This window comes from Procambarus clarkii, chromosome 70 (assembly GCF_040958095.1).
Source record: "Procambarus clarkii isolate CNS0578487 chromosome 70, FALCON_Pclarkii_2.0, whole genome shotgun sequence".
NCBI lineage: Eukaryota > Metazoa > Arthropoda > Malacostraca > Decapoda > Cambaridae > Procambarus > Procambarus clarkii.
This window is the reverse complement of record NC_091219.1, coordinates 29,993,064-30,016,593: the sequence shown is the minus strand read 5'-3', so window position 1 is coordinate 30,016,593 and position 23,530 is coordinate 29,993,064. Positions and strand designations below refer to the sequence as shown.

The window sequence follows — 23,530 nt, the reverse complement described above, 5'->3', positions numbered from 1 at the left end:
TTTAAATTATTAAATTTTATAAATTCTGGTTTTTCTTGGCAAAGAAACTGGAAAATTCGCACAAATAAAAAATTTAGTTTTTGGCTATGAAAACTAAATACACTCAGATTGAGTTCTAGCCTTTTCTTTTTTCAATCAATTTGTATCCTTTCTGAAATGCTGGCTACCTCTGGTGAAGTGACATTGTGAGATGGCTAAAAGGTGCTATTGTGGGAACCCTTCTCAAAATTCAAGTGATGAATCTAATGTGATGTCCTTTTCATATTGGGACCTATTCTCTTCTTGCCAATGGGTTAGGGAGATTTGCTGAGCCAGCATATGAATGAAGATAAATAAGGGCAGTCATGGACTCTGGATGACATGGGCAGCCACCTGGTGAAGGCGAGTGCAACATTGTGTGATGGCAATGATTGTTGCCTCGTTTCTTTTGGGTACCTAATTTTCTTCAAGCAGTTGCTTGTGTTGGTATTATTTTGGTTTCTGGCAATATTTACATACTAAATGATACCCAAGCTATCCTCACTTTATAGAGCCAAATTTTGATCCTTGCTCCCAGGAGGTTATCTTGAGATGATAGTTCCCACCGCCCAGTACTCGACCAGGACTCCTTTTTGTTACACATCCCCAGGAAGCAGCTCGTAGCAGCTGTCTAACTCCCAGGTGCCTATTTACTGCTAGGTAGCAGGGGCATTAGGGAAAAAGAAACTCTGCCCAATTGTTGACCAAACCAAACACTAGAAAGTAAAGGGACGACGACGTTTTGGTCCGTCCTGGACCATTTTCAAGGCAATTGTGATGAGGGAAGGAGGCGAAGGCAATAAAGAGGCAAGAGAGAGGGGTGGAGAAGAAAATCTTAAGAGGCAGAAATCCCTAACATGACAGAAGAGAGCATTGTTTGTGTTTGCAGACTTGACACTTCTCTTGTGTTCTTTACGTCTGTCATCCTCTCTTCTGTCATGTAAAGGATTCTAATCATCTTTCCTGCCTCTACTCTACACAGACGCCGTCTTGTTGAATCGGCTCTAATACACAACATACCCAACATGAACTAGAGTCCTGGCTTTGTTGCTGTTGACTCTTCCCTTTCACAGTATATACTCAAATGCTCTAAGCTTTCTAACAAACATGACCTAACATAAGCTTACCTTTCCATTTATCTATCTTTCTTTCTCTTTCATTCTCTTGTTTTCTCTTACGATCCCTTTCTTAATTCCTATTACTATCCACTTTATTACACCTTACCTTTTGTACTTTTTGCCTTGCTTTTTCTGCCTCTAAGATTTTCTTCTCATCTCTCTCTTGCCTATTTATTGTCTTCGCCTCCTTCCCTCATCACAATCCACATGAGAATGGTCCACGACGGACCGAAACGTCGTCGTCCCTTTACTTTCTAGTGTGTGGTTTGGTCAACATATTTCAGTCACATTATTGTGACTCCTAGTCTGCTCAGCCCATTTGTTTCTGCCTCCACAGGGAATTGAGCCCAGAACCTCAGGACTACAAATCCGAAGCACTGTCCATTCAGCTGTCAGGCAAGGGCGAGCCTCAAAGGCCCTGTGTGTAATTACCTTAAGTATGGCTTGATTATTGCTTGATTATTGACACTAGGAATCAGTGGTGCAACTCCTACAAAACATCTAAAAAGAAGATTATCCTGATAAACTACAGTATATATTTTTCAAAGTTAAATAAGATTACTCACCTGGAAGAGGTAAAGTTCGTGATTCTAGTAGTGGCACCAAAATGGAAATAACATCCATTGGTGCATAATCTAGGTCTTCAAGCAAAAGCCAGTATCCATTAGTTACTGCCTGAAATAAAATGTCCACATCTGCATAAGTAAGTTCAAACGTCTTATAAAAACTATCTTAAAAAACTCTTTAAAAATTTTTGATACAGTATAATACTTTACATATATTAATCAAGTAATGAATGTATTGAAACACACACACACACACATCAATAAACTGGAAAAGGTGCAAAGGCATGCTACAAAACGGCCTCTGGAAATTAAAAACAAGAGTTACAAGGAGAGGCTAGAAGAGTAGTAGAAGCTAGTAGAAGAAAAAGAGGTGATATGATCCCCGCTTACAAAATAATAAGATGATTCAAACAAATTGACAGAGGAATTCCTGAAAACAGCAACATCAAGAATAAGAGGACACTGGTGTTGAAAGAATATTAGAAAGTTTTTGTTTGCAAACAGAGTGGTAGACAGTTGGAACAAGTGAGAAGGTGGTTGGGCCAAAACTGTCAGTAGTTTCAAACATTATAGACAGAGTACTGGGAAAACGGGACACCAGAGCGCGTAGCTCTCATCCTGTAACTACACTTAGGTAGTTACATTCATTCTATCTGATATAATCTAGAACAGAATGGCAAAATTTAAATAGTTGATAAATTTGATTTTAAGACAGAGACACTATGGAAACATAGAAAATTCTTTAATGAATTTAATTGCAAAGACTTGTTGCTAGGCAAGGAAATAAATGAGATGTATGCCAAATTCTGTGAACTATACGATGAATGTACAAAAACCAGCGTTGAATGTAATGAAACGCCATTTTCTAGATGAGCCCCAGAGGCTTCTTGCAGTGGGGTAGAAATAGCCTAAGCTACTCCATCCATTTGTGATGTATTTCCTTCTTGTCTCAATAAACATACTTGAACTTGAGGCTTCTTGGAGCTATCGGGTTAATATGCGAATCATTAGACCCCCCTCAGAGAGACGCAGGAAGTAATGGCCCTGGAAAACCCTGGGGGTTTTCCTTATTTGCCATCGACTGGGGTTAGGCACCTAGAAAGGTAGGCATAACAAAACAAGACCCCACATGGTAATAAAATTGTAACTGAAAACCGAACAGAGGGGCAGAACTCCCTACCAATCCCAAGGAAACAAGCAAACGTTACACTGCATCACCGCATCGCTCATCTGCGCAGCAGAGCCCTGGACCCCCCCCCCCCCCCCCGCACCCCCAGCCATTCCAGTTCGAAGGCTAAGGATCAACCACAAAAAACGGCGACCAGATGGGAGGGAGGGAGGGTTCTTAGGGAGCCTCTGGGGCTCACCCAGAAAATGGCGTTTCATTACATTCAACGCTGGTTCTCTGTGGAAAACCCATTCAGCTCCCTGGAGCTATATAACTAAAGATATGGAAAAGAGGGACTTACCAAGGAGCTGGCCGCCACACACTCCTCAACGCGAAGCCATGACAACTGGCTGCAACCTAAAGTAACACAAGAATGCCCAGGAGCAGGAAAGTTAATCAAATACTGGGCGACCAGGACCCTGTTTGACCTCCAAAATCCGCTTGCCCGAATCTTCCAGATGTCATGGGCACGATAAACCAGATCAACCCAAAGCACATCCCTGGCCATAGAAGCAGAAGAGCGCAGGTAACGCCGAAGAGCCGCAACTGGACAAGACATGATGCACCCCCGGTCTGACCAACCAAGCATCAATAGACCAAGAACGCCTACGGAAAGCAGCAGTCTCCTTCTTCGCCAGAAAAGAAGGAGACGGCTGGAAATGAACAAACCAACCACCAGAACCGAAGGAGCAGAAACCCCTGCGCTGGAGGAGAGCATGAAGCTTCCCAACCCCCCAGAGGCCAATGCCAACAAGAAAAAGAGCCTTAGAAAAATAATCCTGAACTGAAGGAGCCACCACAAACCGATGAGAAGATAGAAAAGAGAACACCAGGTTCAATGACTAGGACAGCTCAGGCGGCACATGAGCAGGCCGGAGGTGAAACAACGCACGAGAAAGCTTGCAGAACGGAGCAGAAGTGACATACACCCTGAACGTAGAGTGGATTAGAGATCCACCAGGGCTCACACAGAAATTTGCATTTCATTACAATTAATGGTGGTTTTCTGGGAATAGCTCTTTGTGACTCCTTGTTGCTAACTACCCACAAGTTCCAGTGCACCCTCAACAAAACCAAAGAATGCCCCCAGCCAAGGACCCAAACAGAATAATCAAAGATCCGTAATTAATCCAAAGTGAGGCTCTCTATACCGGTGGCCAGGCCTCTCAGCGGGGAAGTCCTGAACACAACTAGATAAAGTAACTCTCACTGTGCAAGAGTAGCATTACTCGGTATCCAAAGAAGAAAAGCCTAAGCCTGTGCTGATTTTCTGAAGGCTTTTTCCAGTGGGGTGGCAAGTTGTTATCCATTCCCCCCGTGCCTCTGTGAGGGGGGAACAGATTCTGGCTCTGGTCTCTGGAAGGCCATACCGAACTTCTGAAACTGACTTAACTTTTTAGTATGGAGCAATCTCAATAAGACAGCACCATGGAGCTACCGGGAAGGCTCTCTCCAGACAAGATAACGTTTTTCCAACAATGCTATTCACATACATTTGCAATGTTTTCTAAATAAAATAATAAAATTAATATTTTTAATAAATCATTTCACTTAAAAAACCTAGGCTGTGAATGTGCAGGGCCCCACCAAAACTGTTCCCAATTGGGCCCCACATCACCAAAGGCCAACCCTGACTAGGAGCATGCCAAAGAAGGATGAACAGGCTACACTTAAAGGAAATAATAACAAAAAGCTGTACATCAAATATACAGAAGAAATACCTGAGTGAGCGAGCCTGGTCTCCAGATAAACTCTCCAGGAGTTGGTGTACAGCAGTAAGTGCCGAGGAGAGTCTTACTGTCTGTCTGATCTCCAAGTTGTACCTGCACAAATGCAGCAGAAATTATATGTACTTCATATCCTCATAGTCAAATACCAAGGACTAATTGAAATGATGACTCATTACTAACCTAGAAAGAGTATGTTTAAATCACATCAAGAAATGTAACTCGTGTACTGTACTCATATCAGGACATGAGAACAGTACAAGAACCTCAATGATTACAGGGTGCAGTAATGAAATGGCGGATCATTTTAAAGAGCTGTGTAAAAAGTGAGTAGAGGCTGGTGTAGTGAGAAGAGGATATGAAGTCCATTATCAAGTCGATCAAGACAATCGACTTGATAATGGTCCAGGACGGACCGAAAAGTCATCGTCTCCTCATCTTCTGGTGCTCCTTCTCACATAATCATCATATCTTCAGCCACGTTATTGTCGCATCGCCTGTGATTAGAGTATGGTGCAGCAAGTAGTCTGATGTAGCGAGTAGAGGCTGGTGCAGTGAGTACAGGTTGGTGTAGCAAGCACTGGCTTGTATTGAGTACAGGCTACACCAGCTCTTATTCAAATGACACATCGAGATCAGCCTTCATAGCTATGTTGACTAGGCTGTGTTGGTATACCTTATAAAGCGAATAGAGCGTATACCCGAAACACTACGTGTACTAGTGGCTGTACAAGAATGTAAGAACTCTGGTATAAATAATAAATAAAATAAAATAAAATCTGGCAGTGCATGGGTGTCCTGCTTGGTTAGTCTCTCAGGCCCTGGTAATTCTCTTGTAGATTTCGGTGTGGCCTATGGACATTCTCTCCACACCCGCTCTTGCCCTATGCAAGTTTGAGGGCTGTTCATTATCTGTGCTAAGGGAAGACAATCGTTCTTTCTGTCTTCACGGTGCTATGCTACCTGTTTCGTCGGTAACACCTACGACCTGGGATCCTGTGGGGCTTGCTCTCCCTAAGTGGCTCTTCACTGACTCTCCCGATAGAGTTCAAGTGTATCTGGCAGCGACCACTTTATTGGTTCATTGCACCTGCCTTCAGCAGTCTTGGCTTTGTGCCCGGTTGGATGCCCTGGAACTGGCTTGTCTTTCTTTTAGGGACCTGGAATTGGAAGTATTGTTGAATTCCATTTTGCTTTCATCTGTGCCTCCTCTTCCTTTCCCTTTGGGTGTGGTGTGCCCTGCTTCTGTTGTTACCCCCCCCCCCAACCCACTGCTTCCAGCTCCAAAATGTCCAAGGGTTTTGGAGTTGGAGCAAGGTTTAGCTCAGAATCTGGCTTGGCCTTCTCTGGGGGTGGCTCCTTCCACTTCAGGCATAGAGGGAGTTAAGCCACTTAGTCCTGTCGTGACTTTGCAGTTTTCTTCCTTCTAGCCAACCCCCCCTTCCTCTGAAGCCTTTGTTGGAATCTGCTTTCTTATCACAGGCAGTGGGTGTTGATTCTGGCTCTGTCCTGGAGTCTTCTTTTTTGGTTTCCAGGGCTTGGGTGGAGTTGGATAGGGCCCTTGTGTTCCCTTGGACCCTGCCTGGTCTTTCAGACTGTATGACGAAGGTCTTTTGCTTCTGGGAGAGGGATTTCTTATCCCTTATCTTATCCTATTACAATTTTTATCTTAATATGGCTTCCCCTTTTCTTCTCCACATGCCCTATGGTGCATTCAATGCATTCTTCTGGAGATTTCCTTACTCTCGGTCTCCGGTGGTTAGGGCGGATCATTTTAAACAGCTGTGTAACCAAAAGCCTGCCTCTGTGATGGACCCCTGCCTTTTCTGAGTTTGGGTCTTTCTTACCATACTGGATTTGCTATGATGTCCCAGAGTCTTCCTGGCTAGCAAACAATACTTTTTTTTTTTTTTCTCCGAGATTAGTGCAGATTTTGTTGTTCCCACACGCTCAATTGGCTAGAGGTTTTGACCGTTTCAGGTGATTTTGGGCAGCTTTTCTTTTGAGGCGATCAATGACTGTGTCTGCTCCCAAGGGCAGTATCTGCTCCTACTCTTTTGCAGAACATAGGGTTGATGCAGCTCCATGACCTGTTGCCTTTGCTAACATAGATTCATATGAATAACTTGCTAACTCACTAACAGATGGTTACGATCACACATTTTCTGGTTCTCGTGGAGCTTTATACCGACTGGCTCCATGAGGATCTTGATACGCTTAGCTCTGGGTCAGGCGTGGGTGCCTTGTTGCCCACCATGGTGCCATTAGCAGCTATGCCCAATCTGTGTGATCCCATGCTCCGGAAGGTAGAGGCCATGTTCTAGTCTGCTCATCTCGCACATTGACAAACTATGTTGTTCCAGTCATTGGATTTGGCTTTGTCCTTGGCCTTTTATTCCCTTCCCCCTTTTTGTCACTCCTCTTCCCAGAGGATGTTGTTGCCTAATTTTTGTCTTTGGCAGAAGCTTCATACTGGCCTATTTCACATCTAGGTTTCACTTCAGGGATCTCATCCTTGCCCTTGGAAACTGTCTAGTACGGCTGGGGCTTTACATGCTGCTGGTTGGGCCCTCGTCGGAGCCAGATTTGGGAATACAGTATATTTGGCTGTTGGTTTGCCTTCCATTCATTGGCACCACTCTCATGCTTTGCAGAGGGAGACCAAATATACAAATATTTTTTGTCTAAATGCTAGAGAATTCTTTTCTGAACATGACAAAGTTAAAATGCAAGAAAGAACTTTGAAAATGTAACAAAGAGTATAAATATTTTAAAAGTTGGTCTGAAGTCAGAAGCAAGGTTTAAAGTCAGAGGCAAGCATTTACAGTTTACATGCTTGCATGAGCTCAGAAGCCAGACTGTGAAAATGATTAATTTGCAAAAATAGCTCTTCCTATTTGTTACATCATTGTTTTCTTGACACAAGATAAATAATTCCTTAATGATAGTAAACATAGAATACTGATGTTTCTTTTCTTAGCACTAAAGAATCTGATACAATCTTGGTAGACTCAGCATTATTGAATTAAAAAAGGAGTAAATCTGTCATCAACTTTTTAACAGTTTAAAGTGAAAATTCACATGAAAATCCTCAAAGGTTGGGGCAATGGTTTAATATGAAGTTAAATATATTATATACACTACTTCATCCTGATTCCCTCCTTTCTACTTTTTAATTCCTTAGATCTTTCCAGATCATCTCATCTACCCAAACACTTGTTTTATTTGACTAAATTTGAATATAAAATTAAAAGGACTTTTTAATTTTGTATTTAAATCATTACCTTGATAAGATAGGGAGCTTTAGTCCGCCCAGTAACACAAGCTAAATGTTCCACAAGAGAAGTCTTCCCACTGCCAACAACTCCTTCAACCAAAACAGGCTGACCCTGACACAATGCCAGAGCTACGCTTTCAAGGTTCCGTTCAGTGGAGGGAAGATTCACTAAACACCCTTCCATCTGTAAAAAAAAAAAATTATAGTGCATTAGACATTAATATAAATGTCTATATCAGTATAAATTTACTGCATGTAAATTACTTGTTGTGAACTTTGGTCGAGTGACGACAGTACGTAGGTGTACACTCTCTCTCACACACACACACACAGACATATAGCATATGTCTATATGCTGTATAGAGTATATAGCAGACAACAAACGGTATAGCAGACAAATGCAAATCAGATCCAGGCCTTTTCTATAAATTCATTAAAAGTAAGCTGCAGGTAAAGGATAATATTCAGAGGTTAAAAATGGGGGACAGATACACAGAAAATGAAAAGGAAATGTGTGAAACAGTAAACGAAAAGTTCCAAAGTGTATTTGTACAAAATGAGATCTTCAGAGAACCAGACACAATAAGAATTCCACAAAACATAGAGTGTATAGAGGTGTATAGAGATGAAGTGGAAAATATGCTAAAGGAGCTAAGAAAGAATAAAGCAGTAGGCCCAGATGGAGTTTCACCATTGGTTCTGAGAGAATGTGCATCGGAGCTCAGCATTCCACTTCACCTGATCTTTCAGGCATCCCTGTGTACAGGAGTCGTAGCAGATGTGTGGAAACAGGCTAACATAGTTCCAATCTACAAAAGTGGCAGCAGGGAAGACCCCCTCAATTATAAACCTGTATCATTGACTAGTGTAATAGTGAAAGTATTGGAAAAACTAATCAAAACTAAATGGGTAGAACACCTGGAGAGAAATGATATTATATCAGACAGACAGAATGGTTTTCTATCTGGAAGATCCTGTGTATCAAATTTACTCAGTTTCTATGATCGAGCCAGAGATTTTACAGGAAAGAGATGGTTGGGTTGACTGCATCTATCTGGACCTAAAACAGGCTTTCGACAGAGTACCACATAAGAGGTTGTTCTGGAAACTGGAAAATATTGGAGGGGTGACAGGTAAGCTAACATGGATGAAAAATTTCCCGACTGATAGAAAAATGAGGGCAGTGATCAGAGGCAATGTATCGGACTGGAGAAATGTCACAAGTGGAGTACCACAGAGTTCAGTTCTTGCAATTTAATGTTAATAAATGCCATGTTATGGAATGTGGAATAGGAGACCATAGACCCCACGCAACCTATATATTATGTGAGAAATCTTTAAAGAATTCTGATACAGAAAGAGATGGTTCTAGATAGAAAACTATCACCCGAGGACCATATAAAGAACGTTGTGCGAGGAACCTATGCCACGCTTTCTAACTTCAGAATTGCTTTTAAATACATGGATGGCGATATACTAAAGAAATTGTTCACGACTTTTGTTAGGCCAAAGCTAGAATATGCAGCAGTTGTGTGGTGCCCATATCTTAAGAAGCACATCAACAAACTGGAAAAGGTGCAAAGACATGCTACTAAGTGGCTCCCAGAACTGAAGGGCAAGAGCTACGAGGAGAGGTTAGAAGCATTAAATATGCCAAAGCTAGAAGACAGAAGAAAAAGAGGTGATATGATCACTACGTACAAAATAGTAACAGGAATTGATAAAATTGATAGGGAAGATTTCCTGAGACCTGGAACTTCAAGAACAAGGTCATAGATTTAAACTAGCTAAACACAGATGCCAAAGAAATATAAGAAAATTAAGTTTCGCAAACAGAGTAGTAGACGGTTGGAACAAGTTAGTTGAGAAGGTGGTGGAGGCCAAGACCATCAGTAGTCTCAAAGCGTTATATGACAAAGAATGCTAGGAAGACAGGACACCACGAGGGTAGCTCTCATCCTGTAACTACACTTAGGTAATTACACACACACACACATATGAGAAGCTAAAGCAAAATTATAATAAACAATGAATACAAAATTAATAATTTTTAACCTTTAACTACTGGACTGTGCCAACTGAGAAAACTTGGTCGGTGAGAAACTGCGCCAACCGAGAAAACTCTAATTTTTTTGTACCCATTCAAAATGTGCGCACGATTGGTTGTGTACGAAATGAACTTTTAGGACCTCTAGTGAAAGGCAGCCATATTGGAAAAAATTCCCAGAATGCCTTAGGGCTGCTGGCTGGGTTAGTACTGAGTGAGCAACCATGGGTGGCGCACGCGCCTCTGGCTCCCAAACACCTGTCCGACACGGTGTTGAAAGATCACGCGCTGTCGGCGAAATTCGAACCATATTGTTTGAAGAACATAACGGGTCATGATATTGGTGAAGCTAGGCGCAGTAAAAACCTAACACAAAGGTCAGATGCAAGTGATACAGTACCTATGAGGACGATACAGCGAGCATATCCAGTCATAGCTCTGAGCGCCACCCTTGCCCACCCATGGGCAAGGGTGGCGCTTGATGCAGATGCTATCTCCAATTTATATAGATGATACATAGATGAATCGTTTTCTGCATTAAGTGATGATGCATCTCATACAAGTAGCATAGGTGAACAGTGTTAGCAGCTTCCATGATGGTGTTTTACATAGATATTTTCAACAATAGCTGAATCTCTTCCAGATTGACGGACACACTTTGAGGCATGCTGATTCTCTTCCTGTGTGGGACCTTACAAAGCGATCTTTTCAAGACTACCTTACAAATTAATCTTCTATAATCTTTTCAATACTACCTTATGCTTTACAAACTTGGCTACATACCACCTACAAGTACTAAGGCCAAGGGTGTACGGGAGTGCGTTATTTGCAAGCACACAGAACGAAGAAACAGTAAGCAAAAATCTATCTATACCTGGTGCAACGAGAGCGAAGTTACGCTGTGTACTATGGACTACTTTGTTGATTATTACTGACTTCCGAAGTATTGAGTGTGTAATACAGTGTGTTACTGTGTAAACAGTGTGTGAAACTTTACATATTGTAATTTTATTGGTAATATTGCGACAATAAACATTGTGGACACATTAGTGACATGTATCACAGTTCCATGGAACATTATGAACGTTCTACTGCATATATATTGTAAAGGACACAAATATGCATCATATACGATAAAAAAAAAAAGCAAATAAAACAGCATTGGAAATACATAGAACAAATAATTGAAAATATATTTGTGGCAACACGCATTGCTTGAATGGCCCGTGCGACCGTGTCTGGGAGCTTCTTGCACAGGCGACCAGTCCCTGATGACATCAGAGCGCACCTTGTCCACGTCCCCCACAGCCACAGTAAGTGGAATTTGGAATATATTTTTACACAGACATGTTCAGGGAAGGGAATTTATCCTTTTACAAATAAAAAAAAGATTTTTGGGGGAATACTTGATTTCATGCGCATAGGGGGAATTTCACAATAAACTCGGCGCATCACAGTGGTTAAGCGGCTCAAAAATCCTACATTATGGTGCAAAAGAATATACCAGTGTTAAACATAATGAAACACCATTTTCTCAGCAAGCCCCAGAGGCTCACTGGAGTAATCAGACTGAAGTTAAGCGTTAATATATATAAGCGTTAAGCAATATATATTAGTCTGGGGCATCAGTCAATTAGAGTCTAGCCTAATGGGGACCACAAGCCAGAACTTGGCCCCCCCTCAGAGAGGCACAGGGAGCCATAGCCTATGGAAACCCCCCATGTGGTTGGAGGCATTCCATGTCTGCCATCGATCGGGGTAAGGCACTAAGAAAGGTAGACATAACAAAAACCCCACTTGGTAAGAAAATTGCATATGAAGACCGAGCAGAGATGCAGAACTCCCATAACACCCAAGGAAACAAGCAAACGTCATACACCACTGATGAGCCACTTGTCCACACAGCCCCAGACCCCCCCCCTCACCCCGGCTACTGACTCACCCCTCCAGTTCAGAGGCTGAGCATCAAAACCAAAATAAACCACCGACTGGAGGTAGGAAGGGAGGGTGCCAGGGAGCCTCTGGGGCTCACCCAGAAAATGGTGTTTCATTACAGTCAACGCTGGTTTTCTGTGGGGAGCCCTGTCTGCTCCATGGAGCTATATAACCAAAGCTAAGTAAAAGATGGTCTTACCCAGGAGGCGACCACCACATGCTCCTCAGTTGAGACAACTCGCAACCTGCAACCCAAAACCACACACGAACGACTAAGACCTGGAATGTTGACCAAGTATCAGGTGGCAAGGACCCTGTTTGACCTCTAAAATCTTCATGCCCGAATGTCACCCTTCTTGAGGTTATCTCAAGATGATTTCGGGGCTTAGCGTACCTGCGGCCCGGTCCTTGACCAGGCCTCCTTTTTGTTACACACACCCCCCAGGAAGCAGCCCGTAGCAGCTGTGTAACTCCCAGGTACCTATTTACTGCTAGGTAACAGGGGCATCAAGGTGAAAGAAACATTTTGCTATTTGTCTCCGTCTCCACCGGGGATCGAACCCGGAACCTCAGAGCTACGAATCCGAAATGCTGTCTACCCAGCTGTCAGGCGCCTGAATACTGGGGCGCAACATGTTTCGTTTGCACCGAAAGCAGCAAACTGACGAACATCATGGGCATGAGGATTGACCGCAGGCTGGCTAGACTTAAGAACCCTGCAGACAACCTGGAAAACCAGAGCCCCGGAACAGGGAACGAGGGAAACTGGATGAACCCAAAGTGAGTCCCCGGGCACTGAGGCCGAGGTGCGCAGATAACAGCGAAGAGCCGCAACTAGGCACAACACATAATGCAACCCCTTGTGGGTCCCGGTAACTAGACACAACACATAATGCAACCCCTCGTGAGCCCCGGTAGGATGAACTCTAATTGACTGATGCCCCAGACTAATATATCGCATATCAGTCCAATAGCTCCAGGGAGCCAATGGGGCTCCCCCATAGAAAACAGCTTAGAAAACTTATTCAATAAAATTACATTTAACAATTTGAATACAGGAGATAATCACAGATGGCAATTGGAGACGTGTAAAGGGAAATGTAGATAATTGGAGGTAATAATATTGTAAAACTTTTAACCTATTACCTGATGTCTTCTATCATACAGTGGAAGAGTCACTCCGCTAACGATGACAGTATGTCGAAACTCTGCACAGCTCTTACTTGGCTCTTCATCACACAACACAGGAGGCAACACTTGGCATGGAATGAGGCCATTTTTTACTGTTAATATTCTGTGAGTCTCCAGTGAAACATATTTTATTATTAGTGATTCTCTCTGGGATTCGCTCATTCTGGATAAGACTGCAATGCAATGGCAAGCCAACCTATGGAAAAAGAAAATGTTACGTATGAGATATAGATTATAAACAAATTTAGCAAATCATTTTAAATTTCAAGAAATTTACCACACTTTATGACTAGACTGTATTGGATCTTTTCCACACACAAACTTCATGCACATTTTTTCACATACAATACTGCAATGTCTTTAATTACTAATTTGGTCTTGAAACAACTTTTAACACTTAAAATAGCTATCATCATGTGTTGCTTCACAGGAAAAGGTATCTATCACACACACAGGGGTTCAGTTCTTGCATTAGTAATGTAAATAGTCTACATAAACGATCTACCAGAAGGAATACAGGATTATACAAACATGTTTGCGAATGATGCTAAGATACTGGGGAAGATAGGAGACACAGACGATTGTGATGCCCTTCAAATTAATCTAGATAAAATAAGTGCTTAGAGCAATATGTGGCAAATGGTAAGGAATTAAAGTACCCTAATAAAGTACGAGATCTAGGGGTGGTTATGGATAATAAACTGTCACCAAGGAACACGCAAAACATTGTGAGAGGAGCATATGCGTCTCTTTCCAACTTCAGACTTGCTTTTAATTACATGGATGCTGAAATAATAAAGGAACTGTTCATGACTTTTACGAGACCAAAACTGGAATATGTGGCAGTTGTATGGTGCCTTATATCTCAAGAAGCACATGAATAAACTAGAAAAGGTACAAAGGCATGCAACAAAATGGCTTCCGGAACTGAAAAATAAGAGTTACGAGGACAAACTAGAGGCATTAAAAATGCCAAAACTAGAAGATAGAAGAAAGAGGTGATGTGATCACCACTTACAAAATAATAACAAATCTACCAAATTGACAAGAGTTATTTCTGAAACCAGCAACTTTTAGAACAAGAGGGCACAGATACAAGTTAAGGAAACAAAGGTGCAAAAAAAAAAATTAGAAAGTTTTCCTTTGCAAAAGATTGGTAGAAGGTTGGAACAAGCTAAAAGAAGGTGGTGGAGGCCAAAACAGTCAGTAGTTTCAAAGCGTTATATGACAAAGAGTACAGGGAGGACGGGATACCATGAGCGTAGCTCTCATCCTGTAACTTAGGTAATTTAAAAAAAAAAAGCATTGAATGTAAGGAAAAGCCATTTTCTGGGTGAGACCCGGAAGCTCCCCAGAGCTATATCGGGCTGATGTGTATATGTTAGACCATGGAAACAGTCAATTGATGGAGTTCTAGGCCTACCGGGGATGAGCCAGAACCTGGCCCCCTCAGAGAGGCACGGGCGCAATGGCCAATAGACACGCCCATGTAGTTGGAAGCAGTCTGCGTCTGCTCTCTACCAGATCTGGGACCCAGAAAGGTAGGAATCCTAAAACAAACTACAGCTGGTTATACATTGCAAATTGAAAGCCAAACTAGCAAACAGAACTTCCCAATCAGAAAACAAGCAAACAAGCATAACATCATCACAGCCGGCGCGCAGCTGTCTGCGCAACTCTCCCCTTCCTGAGAGGGTGAAGGGGGGGTCCCAGACCTCCCATGCTGACGACCCAACCCCAGTTCATAGGCTGAATATCAAAACGCGAAGAAACGCCGACCGGAGGGAGGGAGGGTTACCTGAGAGCTTCCGGGTCTCGCCCAGAAAATGGCCGTTCATTACAGTCAAGGCTGGTTTTCTGTGGAGAGCCCCTCCGGGTCACAGGAGCTACTTATCTAAAGATAAAGGGAAAGAGAGACTTACCAGGGACACGGCTGCCACTCGCTCCTCAACTTGAAGTCGAGACAACTGGCTGCCACCTGCGACCCAAGGCTACACATGCCCAAGAAGGGCCTGGAACATTAATGAGGTACCAAGTGGCCAGGACCCTGTTCGACCTCACAAAGCTCTGTGCATGAATGTCAGCCCAGGATATATTACCAAAAACAGCAGCCAAAGCCGGAAACTTACGAACGTCGTGGGCATGGGAATAGACAACAGGTTGGCCAAACCGAATAATACTGCGGACGACCTCGAAGATCCACACCCTGGAACAGGGACGAAGAAAAACGTCCCTGTCAACGTCAAACCAAAGCGCACCCTCTGCCACGGAGGCCGTCGCACGCAAGTAACAGTGAAGAGCCACAACCAGACACAAAACATGATGCACCCTGGTCGAACAAATCAAGCATCAACAACCCAAGACCCCTCCGGAAAGCAGCAGTCTCATTCTGCGCTAGAAAAGAAGGAGACTGCTGCAAATGAACAAAATGACCATCAGGACCAAAAGAGCAGAAACCCCTGCACCCGAGGAGAGCATGAAGCTCCCTGACCTGGCTCCCCAGAGGCCAATGCCAACAAGAAAAGAGCCTTAGAAAAATAGTCCTGAGCCGAAGGGGCCACCACAAACCAAGAAGAGAAAAAATAGAGCACTTGTTCCAACGACCAGTACAGCTCATGCAGCGCATGAGCAGGCCGGAGGTGAAACAACGCCCTAGAAAGCTTGCGGAATGGAGCAAGTGACATCCACCCCGAACGTAAGCCAAGGCAGCTCTGTTGACACCGCACGATACAAGGTGACAGTGTTCGCATAGACGAAGAGATACATTTAACCCCACCTCGATCAGTCCAGTCGAAAAACGACCCCGACAGCCTCACAGTTGGAGAAGGGCACCACATACACCGAGAGACGCCTAAATCACGTCGACGCAAAGAGGTCTACCTCCAGGCACCAGAAAGGTCGGCAGAGCCAAAGGAACAAGGCATCGTCGACCGTCCATTCCGTGGACAGGGGAATGAAACGGGACAGGCTGTCCACCAGGACGTTGGACACCCCCTGGATATGAACCGCAAATGTGAATAGTGAGGGGCAAATGTCACTAGTGAGGGGGCAAATGTCACTAGTGAGGGGGCAAATGTCACTAGTGAGGGGGGTAAATGTCACTAGTGAGGGTGGGAAAATGTCACTAGTGAGGGTGGGCAAATGTCACTAGTGAGGGGGGGGGGGGCAAATGTCACTAGTGAGGGGGACAAATGTCACTAGTGAGGGGGCAAATGTCACTAGTGAGGGGGGGCAAATGTCACTATTGGGGGGGGGCAAATGTCACTAGTGAGGGGGGGGGGGGCAAATGTCACTAGTGAGGGGGACAAATGTCATTAGTGAGGGGGCAAATGTCACTAGTGATGGGGGGGCAAATGTCACTAGTGGGGGGGGGCAAATGTCACTAGTGAGGGGGGGCAAATGTCACTAGTGAGGGGGGGCAAATGTCACTAGTGAGGGGGGGGGGGGGCAAATGTCACTAGTGAGGGGGGGGGCAAATGTCACTAGTGAGGGGGGGGGGCAAATGTGAGGGGGGCAAATGTCACTAGTGAGGGGGGCAAATGTCACTAGTGAGGGGGGGCAAATGTCACTAGTGAGGGGGAGCAAATGTCACTAGTGAGGGGGGGGGGCAAATGTCACTAGTGAGGGGGGGGGGGGGCAAATGTCACTAGTGAGGGGGGGGGGGGGCAAATGTCACTAGTGAGGGGGGGGGCAAATGTCACTAGTGAGGGGGGGCAAATGTCACTAGTGAGGGGAAAATGTCACTAGTGAAGGGAGGTGGGGAGGGAAGACCACTTAATTATTTTCATTAGCTTTGCATTCTATTGAAAGCTGCACCCCAGGTGTTGCTTAAATTTTTGCAAGTATTATATGTGCTGACTGCATTTTCAAATGGAAAAATATTAAATATACAAGTATGCAAATAGACTCAGCAATTCTAGAACAGAAGACATTAAAAATATTTAAATAACTTCCGGTTATAACACAAAAGTTAAGACCAATTCAGGGAATGTTACTTACCACTGTACTTCCTCCGAGTTATGATGTAAATATGATAACAGACATGACCATTTCCAGATGCGTATCAAATCTCCCCCAACATACACCAAAAGATCATAAGTGGCTTGCAATAATTCTTTGTCTGTTGTTTTATGCACCTGCTGCTTTTGTCTCTTAAGCTTCTTTGGTGTTGGCTCATCACATGCGTCATCTTCTGTCTTTTGAAATGGTGCTGGTGCTTCTTGAAAATACTTGAGAACAAATCTGGAAAAATATATATATCTAAATTTTATATACTGTACAGTACTAAATATATACAGTCCTCCAACCCACACACAGACACTTTGAACATAGTTCTCATCCTGTAACTACACTTTGGTAATTACATGAACCCACACCAACACTCATATTTGAGGCCTTCTCTCAGGCTACAGTATGATGTGGCAAGGCAAGCTTTAGAACAACTCTTGCTCCAGCATCCTCCTTTTCTGTCTGGCCTTTGGGTCATATCTTTCATGTCAGAGCTCCTTTTGAATCCCCGGCTGATGACCAACACATGTAGTATAAATAAATTAAATAAATTCTGTGTGCATACATACATGTGCACGAACACATGTACACACGATACAGAGGGCTGACAGCTGAGTGGACAGTGCTTCGGATTCGTAGTCCTGAAGTTTCGGGTTTGATCCTTGGTGGGTGCGGAAAAAAATGGGCAGTTTCTTTCACCCTGATGCCCCTGTTACCTAGCAGTAAATAGGGGCCTGGGAGTTAGACAACTGTTATGGGCTGCTTCCTGGGAAGGTGGGCAGGGGGGAGGGGCAGCTTTGAAAGTAATGAAAAGCCATTTTCTGGGCGAGACCCAGAGGCTCCTTGGAGCTATCCAAGCTGGTATGTAACTATTAGCTTTCTGGCATCAGTCAAAGTGCATGGAGTTCTTGCCTACCGGAGACCATGAGCCAGAACCTGGCTCCTTTAGAGAGGTGCGAGGAGGAATGGCCTTTAAAAACCCCCGTGTGGTTGGGAGCATTCTATGTCTACCATCGACTGGGTCTGGCACCCAGAATGATAGGCGCCCCAAAACAAACCCCTATTCTGATAAAATATTGCTACTGAAAGACGAATGAGTGGACAGAACTCCCCAACGAAAATTACCAAAGGAGTATGACAGCATCGCGATGCCGCGTCGCTGTCTGTGCAACCCCTCCCCCTCCCTGGGAGGTGGAAGGGGGAGCCCCAGACCCTTGCGCCGGCGATAGGCAACACTAGGCGGGATGTCAAAACACGCAAAAATACCGCCGAGCGGAGGGAGGGAGGGATGCCAGCGAGCCTCTGCGTCTCACCCAGAAAATGGCATTTCATTACATTCAACGCTGATTTTCTGAAGGGAGCCCCCTTTGGCTCCCCGGAGTTAACTACCCAAAGACAAAGAAAACACAAAGACTTACCCAGGTGGTGGTCAGTCCTCACTCCTTAACTCGAAGTTGGGACAACTAGCTGCAACCGCAGACCCAATGTAACGCAGGCACTACCACATCCAAGGGCATTGAGAAGGTAACATGCGGCCTGGACCCTGTTCGACCTGCAAAAACCCCGTGCCCGAATGTCAACCTAGGACATGTTGCCAAAGACAGCAAACTTACGAACGTCGTGGGAACGAGGATATACTGCAGGCTGGCTAGACTTGATAACCGATAATTAGCAGACGACCTGAGAGACCCAAACCAGGGAACAGGGAAGGAAGGAAACCGGGCCAACCCAAAGCGCAAAAATGGAGGAGAGTAGCAATGCGACACAGCACATGATGCACCGCCAGCTTGACCAACCAAGCATCGACAACCCAAGGACCCCTCCAGAAAGCAGCAGTCTCATTCTTCGCCAGAAAAGAAGGAGATGGCTGCAATCGAATAAACCTACTACCAGAACAGAAGGAGCAGAAGCCCCTGCACCGGAGGAGAGCATGAAGCTCCCTAACCCGACCCCCAGAGGGCAATGCCAACAGGAAAAAAAGAGCATTAGAGAAACAATCCTGAACCGAAGGGGCCACAACAAACCGAGGAGGAGAGAGAAAAGAGAGCACTCGGTCCAAAGACCAGGATGGCTCAGGAGGCGCATGAGCAGGCAGGAGCTGAAACAACACACGAGACAGTGTGCGGAACGGGGCAGAAGTAACATCAACACCGAACACAAGCTGGAGCGGCTTCGCTAGTGCCTCACGATACGAGGCGACAGTATTCAGCATGAGATGACGGTTTTGGAACAACCACAAAAGGAAGGACAAAACAACCCTACCAGAGACCGAAGTACACCATCACCTACACAGTGATAGAAAAAAATGGAAGGACCGCAAGGGAACTTCATCTGCCACAGAGATGAAGCACGCAGGTGGGACACCAACAACGAAGCCACCTGCGCCCTATACAAGTGATGATAGACTGGAGACAAATTCCACATGCAAAGACATCCATTGGACCACAGAGCCCCTGTGGGGTTATCTTGAGATGTTGAGGTTATCTCGAGATGATTTCAGGGCTTTAGTGTCCCCGCGGCTCAGTCCTCGACCAGGCCTCCACCCTCAGGAAGCAGCCCGTACCAGCTGTCTAACTCCCAGGTACCTATTTACTGCTAGGAAACAGGGGCATCAGGGCGAAAGAAACATTTTGCCCATTTGTCTCCGTCTCCACCGGGGATCGAACCCGGAACCTCAGGACTACGAATCCGAAACGCTGTCCACCCAGCTGTCAGGGTTTCCTAGGGCCTGTAGCCTTGGTCTCACGCTAAGGAAAGCCCAGGCAGGGTACTGCGAACCGGCGCCCAAAACTACCAAGCAAACTTCTAAAGCTGAACCCCCAGGACGTGTCCACTCACAGGAGCAAAGTAGGGGGTACCACAGAGATGTCTAACAAAAAAAAAAAAAAAGTATAGATAGAGGGGCAACCAATCAAAGGCAGACCCCCCCCCCCAAGCAGGGAAACAATAATAAAAGAAAAAACTACAAGAGGGCAACGTACCCAGGCAGAACAAAGCCGGCAGCTACAATAGGTGAAACTAGCTGTGCAGGGCCCTGCACCCCCTACCAGAGATGAAAACTACCTCCTACCCAGAGGTAGGAGGGCTAGGGCAACTTCCCCAAGCTACCTAAGGGCAACAAAAACCCCCCAGCTGACTCCAAGGGCGGCCAAGTACCGAGCAGTAAAAGACACAGAGGAGGTAGGCCCCAAGATGACTTGTGAAATGTGGCCCCAAGCCCCAAGGAGAGTACTGACAGGGCACCTAAAGAAGGAAACCCTAGGCACATGCAGACCGAATACCATAGAATATTACTCATGGCTCACACATACCATTTATAAAGACAGACAACGCCACAAGGCACAGGAACTGAAAACAAAAATTAGAGCCAGAGGCACCCAACCAGCCAGTATCACACCAGCCAAGAACTGTCGGTTGAATCGTCGGTGCGAGGGTCTGGGGCTCCCCCTTCCCCCTCCTGGGGAGGAGGGCTGCGCATGGCAACATGATGACATCACGTCGCTTGGCAATTTACGATGGGGAGTTCTATCCACTCGTTCGGCTTTCGGTAGCAATATTTTTACCAGAATAGGGGTTTGTTTTGGGGCGCCTACCTTTCTGGGTGCCAGACCCAGTCGATGGCAGACATAAAATGCTCCCAACCACACGGGGGTTTCAATAGGCCATTGCTCCACGCACCTCTTTGAGGGGGGGCCAGGTTCTGGCTCGTGGTCCCCAGTAGGCAAGAACTCCATGAACTTTGATGCCAGAAAGCTAATAGTTACACATCAGCCTGGATAACTCCGGGGAGCCGAAGGGGCTCTCTCCAGGAAAAATTAATCGATTGACAGTTGAGAGGTGGGCCAAAAGAGCCAGAGCTCAACCCCCGCAAGCACAACTAGGTGAACACACACATTGACAAAGGAATTCCTGAAACCTGCAACCTCACGAACAAGAGGTCGCAGCTTCAAGCTAAGGAAGCAAAGGTGCTGATAAAATATTATAAAGTTCTCTTTTTGCAAACAGTTGTAGATGGTTGGAACAAGTTAAGATGGTGGAGGCCAAAACCCTCGGTAATTTCAAAGCGTTATATGACAAAGAGTGCTGGGAAGACGGGAAGAGTGCTGGGAAGACAGGAAAAGTGCTGGGAAGACAGGAAAAGTACTGGGAAGACAGGACAAGTGCTAGGAAGACAGGAAAAGTGCTGGGAAGACAGGAAAAGTGCTGGGAAGACAGGAAAAGTGCTGGGAAGACAGGAAAAGTGCTGGGAAGACAGGAAAAGTGCTGGGAAGACAGGAAAAGTGCTGGGAAGACAGGAAAAGTGCTGGGAAGACAGGAAAAGTGCTGGGAAGACAGGAAAAGTGATGGGAAGACAGGAAAAGTGATGGGAAGACAGGAAAAGTGATGGGAAGACAGGAAAAGTGATGGGAAGACAGGAAAAGTGATGGGAAGACAGGAAAAGTGATGGGAAGACAGGAAAAGTGATGGGAAGACAGGAAAAGTGATGGGTCATCCTGTAACTACACTTGCTAGTTACACACGACCTAATTCAGAATCACTTTTAATTACTGTATTTGTGATTAAAAAAATTATCTGAGTGTTTTGGTTAAAAAATTCAATGAAATGTCCAGTGCTTTTAATATCAGCTGATTGATACCTGGTTGATGGGGTTCTGGGAGTTCTTCTACTCCCCAAGCCCGGCCCGAGGCCAGGCTTGACTTGTGAGAGTTTGGTCCACTAGGCTGTTGCTTGGAGCGGCCCGCAGGCCCACATACCCACCACAGCCCGGTTGGTCCGGCACTCTTTGGAGGAATAAATCTAGTTTCCTCTTGAAGATGTCCACGGTTGTTCCGGCAATATTTCTTATGCTCGCTGGGAGGACGCTGAACAACCGCGGACCTCTGATGTTTATACAGTGTTCTTTGATTGTGCCTATGGCACCTCTGCTCTTCACTGGTTCTATTCTGCATTTTCTTCCATATTGTTCACTCCAGTACGTTGTTATTTTACTGTGTAGATTTGGTACTTGGCCCTCCAGTATCTTCCAGGTGTATATTATTTGATATCTCTCTCGTCTTCTTTCTATTGAGCACATTTGGAGGGCTTTGAGACGATCCCAATAATTTAGGTGCTTTATTGCGTCTATGCGTGCCGTATATGTTCTATGTATTCCCTCTATTTCAGCAATCTCTCCTGCTCTGAAGGGGGAAGTGAGTACTGAGCAGTACTCAAGACGGGACAACACAAGTGACTTGAATAGTACAACCATTGTGATGGGATCCCTGGATTTGAAAGTTCTCGTAATCCATCCTATCATTTTTCTGGCTGTCACAATATTTGCTTGGTTATGCTCCTTAAACGTTAGGTCGTCAGACATTATTATTCCCAAATCCTTTACATGCTGTTTTCCTACTATGGGTACATTTGATTGTGTTTTGTACTCTGTATAATGTTTACAGTCCTCATTTTTACCGTACCCGAGTACCTGGAATTTATCACTGTTAAACATCATGTTCTTTTTTGATGCCCAGTCGAAAACTTTATTAATATCAGCTGTATTTTGATATGGAAAAAAATTCCGGTCTAGCCGCATTCTGACAAAATTAGATCCATTTATGCTGTAGGATACAGTATCTATTGTTTATAAGAAAATTGCACTTACCTGATGGCATCATTGCTGATGGTGACAAGCTTGCTAAGAGCAACACAGAGGGCAAGGTGAAGAGTGTTTCCTCCTCCTGTCTGGAAGGTCTTTACTGATGCAGTCCTAGCCCGTCCCAGGAGCTCAAGAAGCCATGGACGTAAGTGAACACCAACAGTGAGTGTTAGCTGAGGATCTAAGAGAGATTGTCCACAACTCTGAAGTACAAGTTCCCTATCATTTTTGTCCCAGTTCTGCAAGAAGAAACTTTGCAATGAGTTATTACAAAAATTATAAAAATTTAAGATTTTCTACATTAAAAAACACAGCAATGAACTTAATAAAATGCCTCTTTCTGGAGGAGCCCCAGTGGCTCCCCAAGCTATGAACAAATCCACAAGGGCCGTGATGAGGATTCGACTCTGCATCCAAGAGCATCCCAGACGCTGCCTTAATTGACTGAGCTACAACATGAAAAAGAATTGCAACCAGAAATTCTACTGAATTTACTTGGATCCTATACCCTCTCCGAGACACAAACCAGGATTTTACACAATTGCCCCATGCACTCGAGCTATGTCAATAGGCCTTTCTACCTCTTCGCCCTTACTTCAAAAATTGGGGAAGCATGATACTTGTGGTATACTCAATATAAACCTACTACTATTCTGTGCTCCAGGGCTGCCTTATTACTTACAAACATGCAATCTTGCAAGCCTTCCAGGTGGGGTGGGTCAAGGCCCAGCCCCAAGGAAAAGTAATCCCATAAATTAATCTGCTAAGGGTTAAACAAAAATATAACTGCAGTATATATAACTGCCCCCCCCCCCCTCTCCAGACTGGATACAGGGTATA

General features: G+C 44.7%; 1 protein-coding gene across 1 annotated transcript in view; it reads right to left on the bottom strand.

The window, feature by feature from the left end:
* LOC123775306 (midasin-like) overlaps window positions 1-23,530 on the bottom strand; it is a 139,489-nt gene that overhangs the window by 110,471 nt on the left and 5,488 nt on the right. Inside the window, exons 2-7 of the mRNA XM_069311863.1 lie at window positions 22,697-22,929; window positions 17,047-17,289; window positions 13,003-13,243; window positions 7,882-8,058; window positions 4,592-4,693; window positions 1,703-1,811 (exon numbers count right to left, since the gene is read on the bottom strand). Coding sequence (XP_069167964.1) covers window positions 1,703-1,811; window positions 4,592-4,693; window positions 7,882-8,058; window positions 13,003-13,243; window positions 17,047-17,289; window positions 22,697-22,929 — 1,105 coding nt within the window. The remainder of the gene's footprint in view (window positions 1-1,702; window positions 1,812-4,591; window positions 4,694-7,881; window positions 8,059-13,002; window positions 13,244-17,046; window positions 17,290-22,696; window positions 22,930-23,530) is intronic.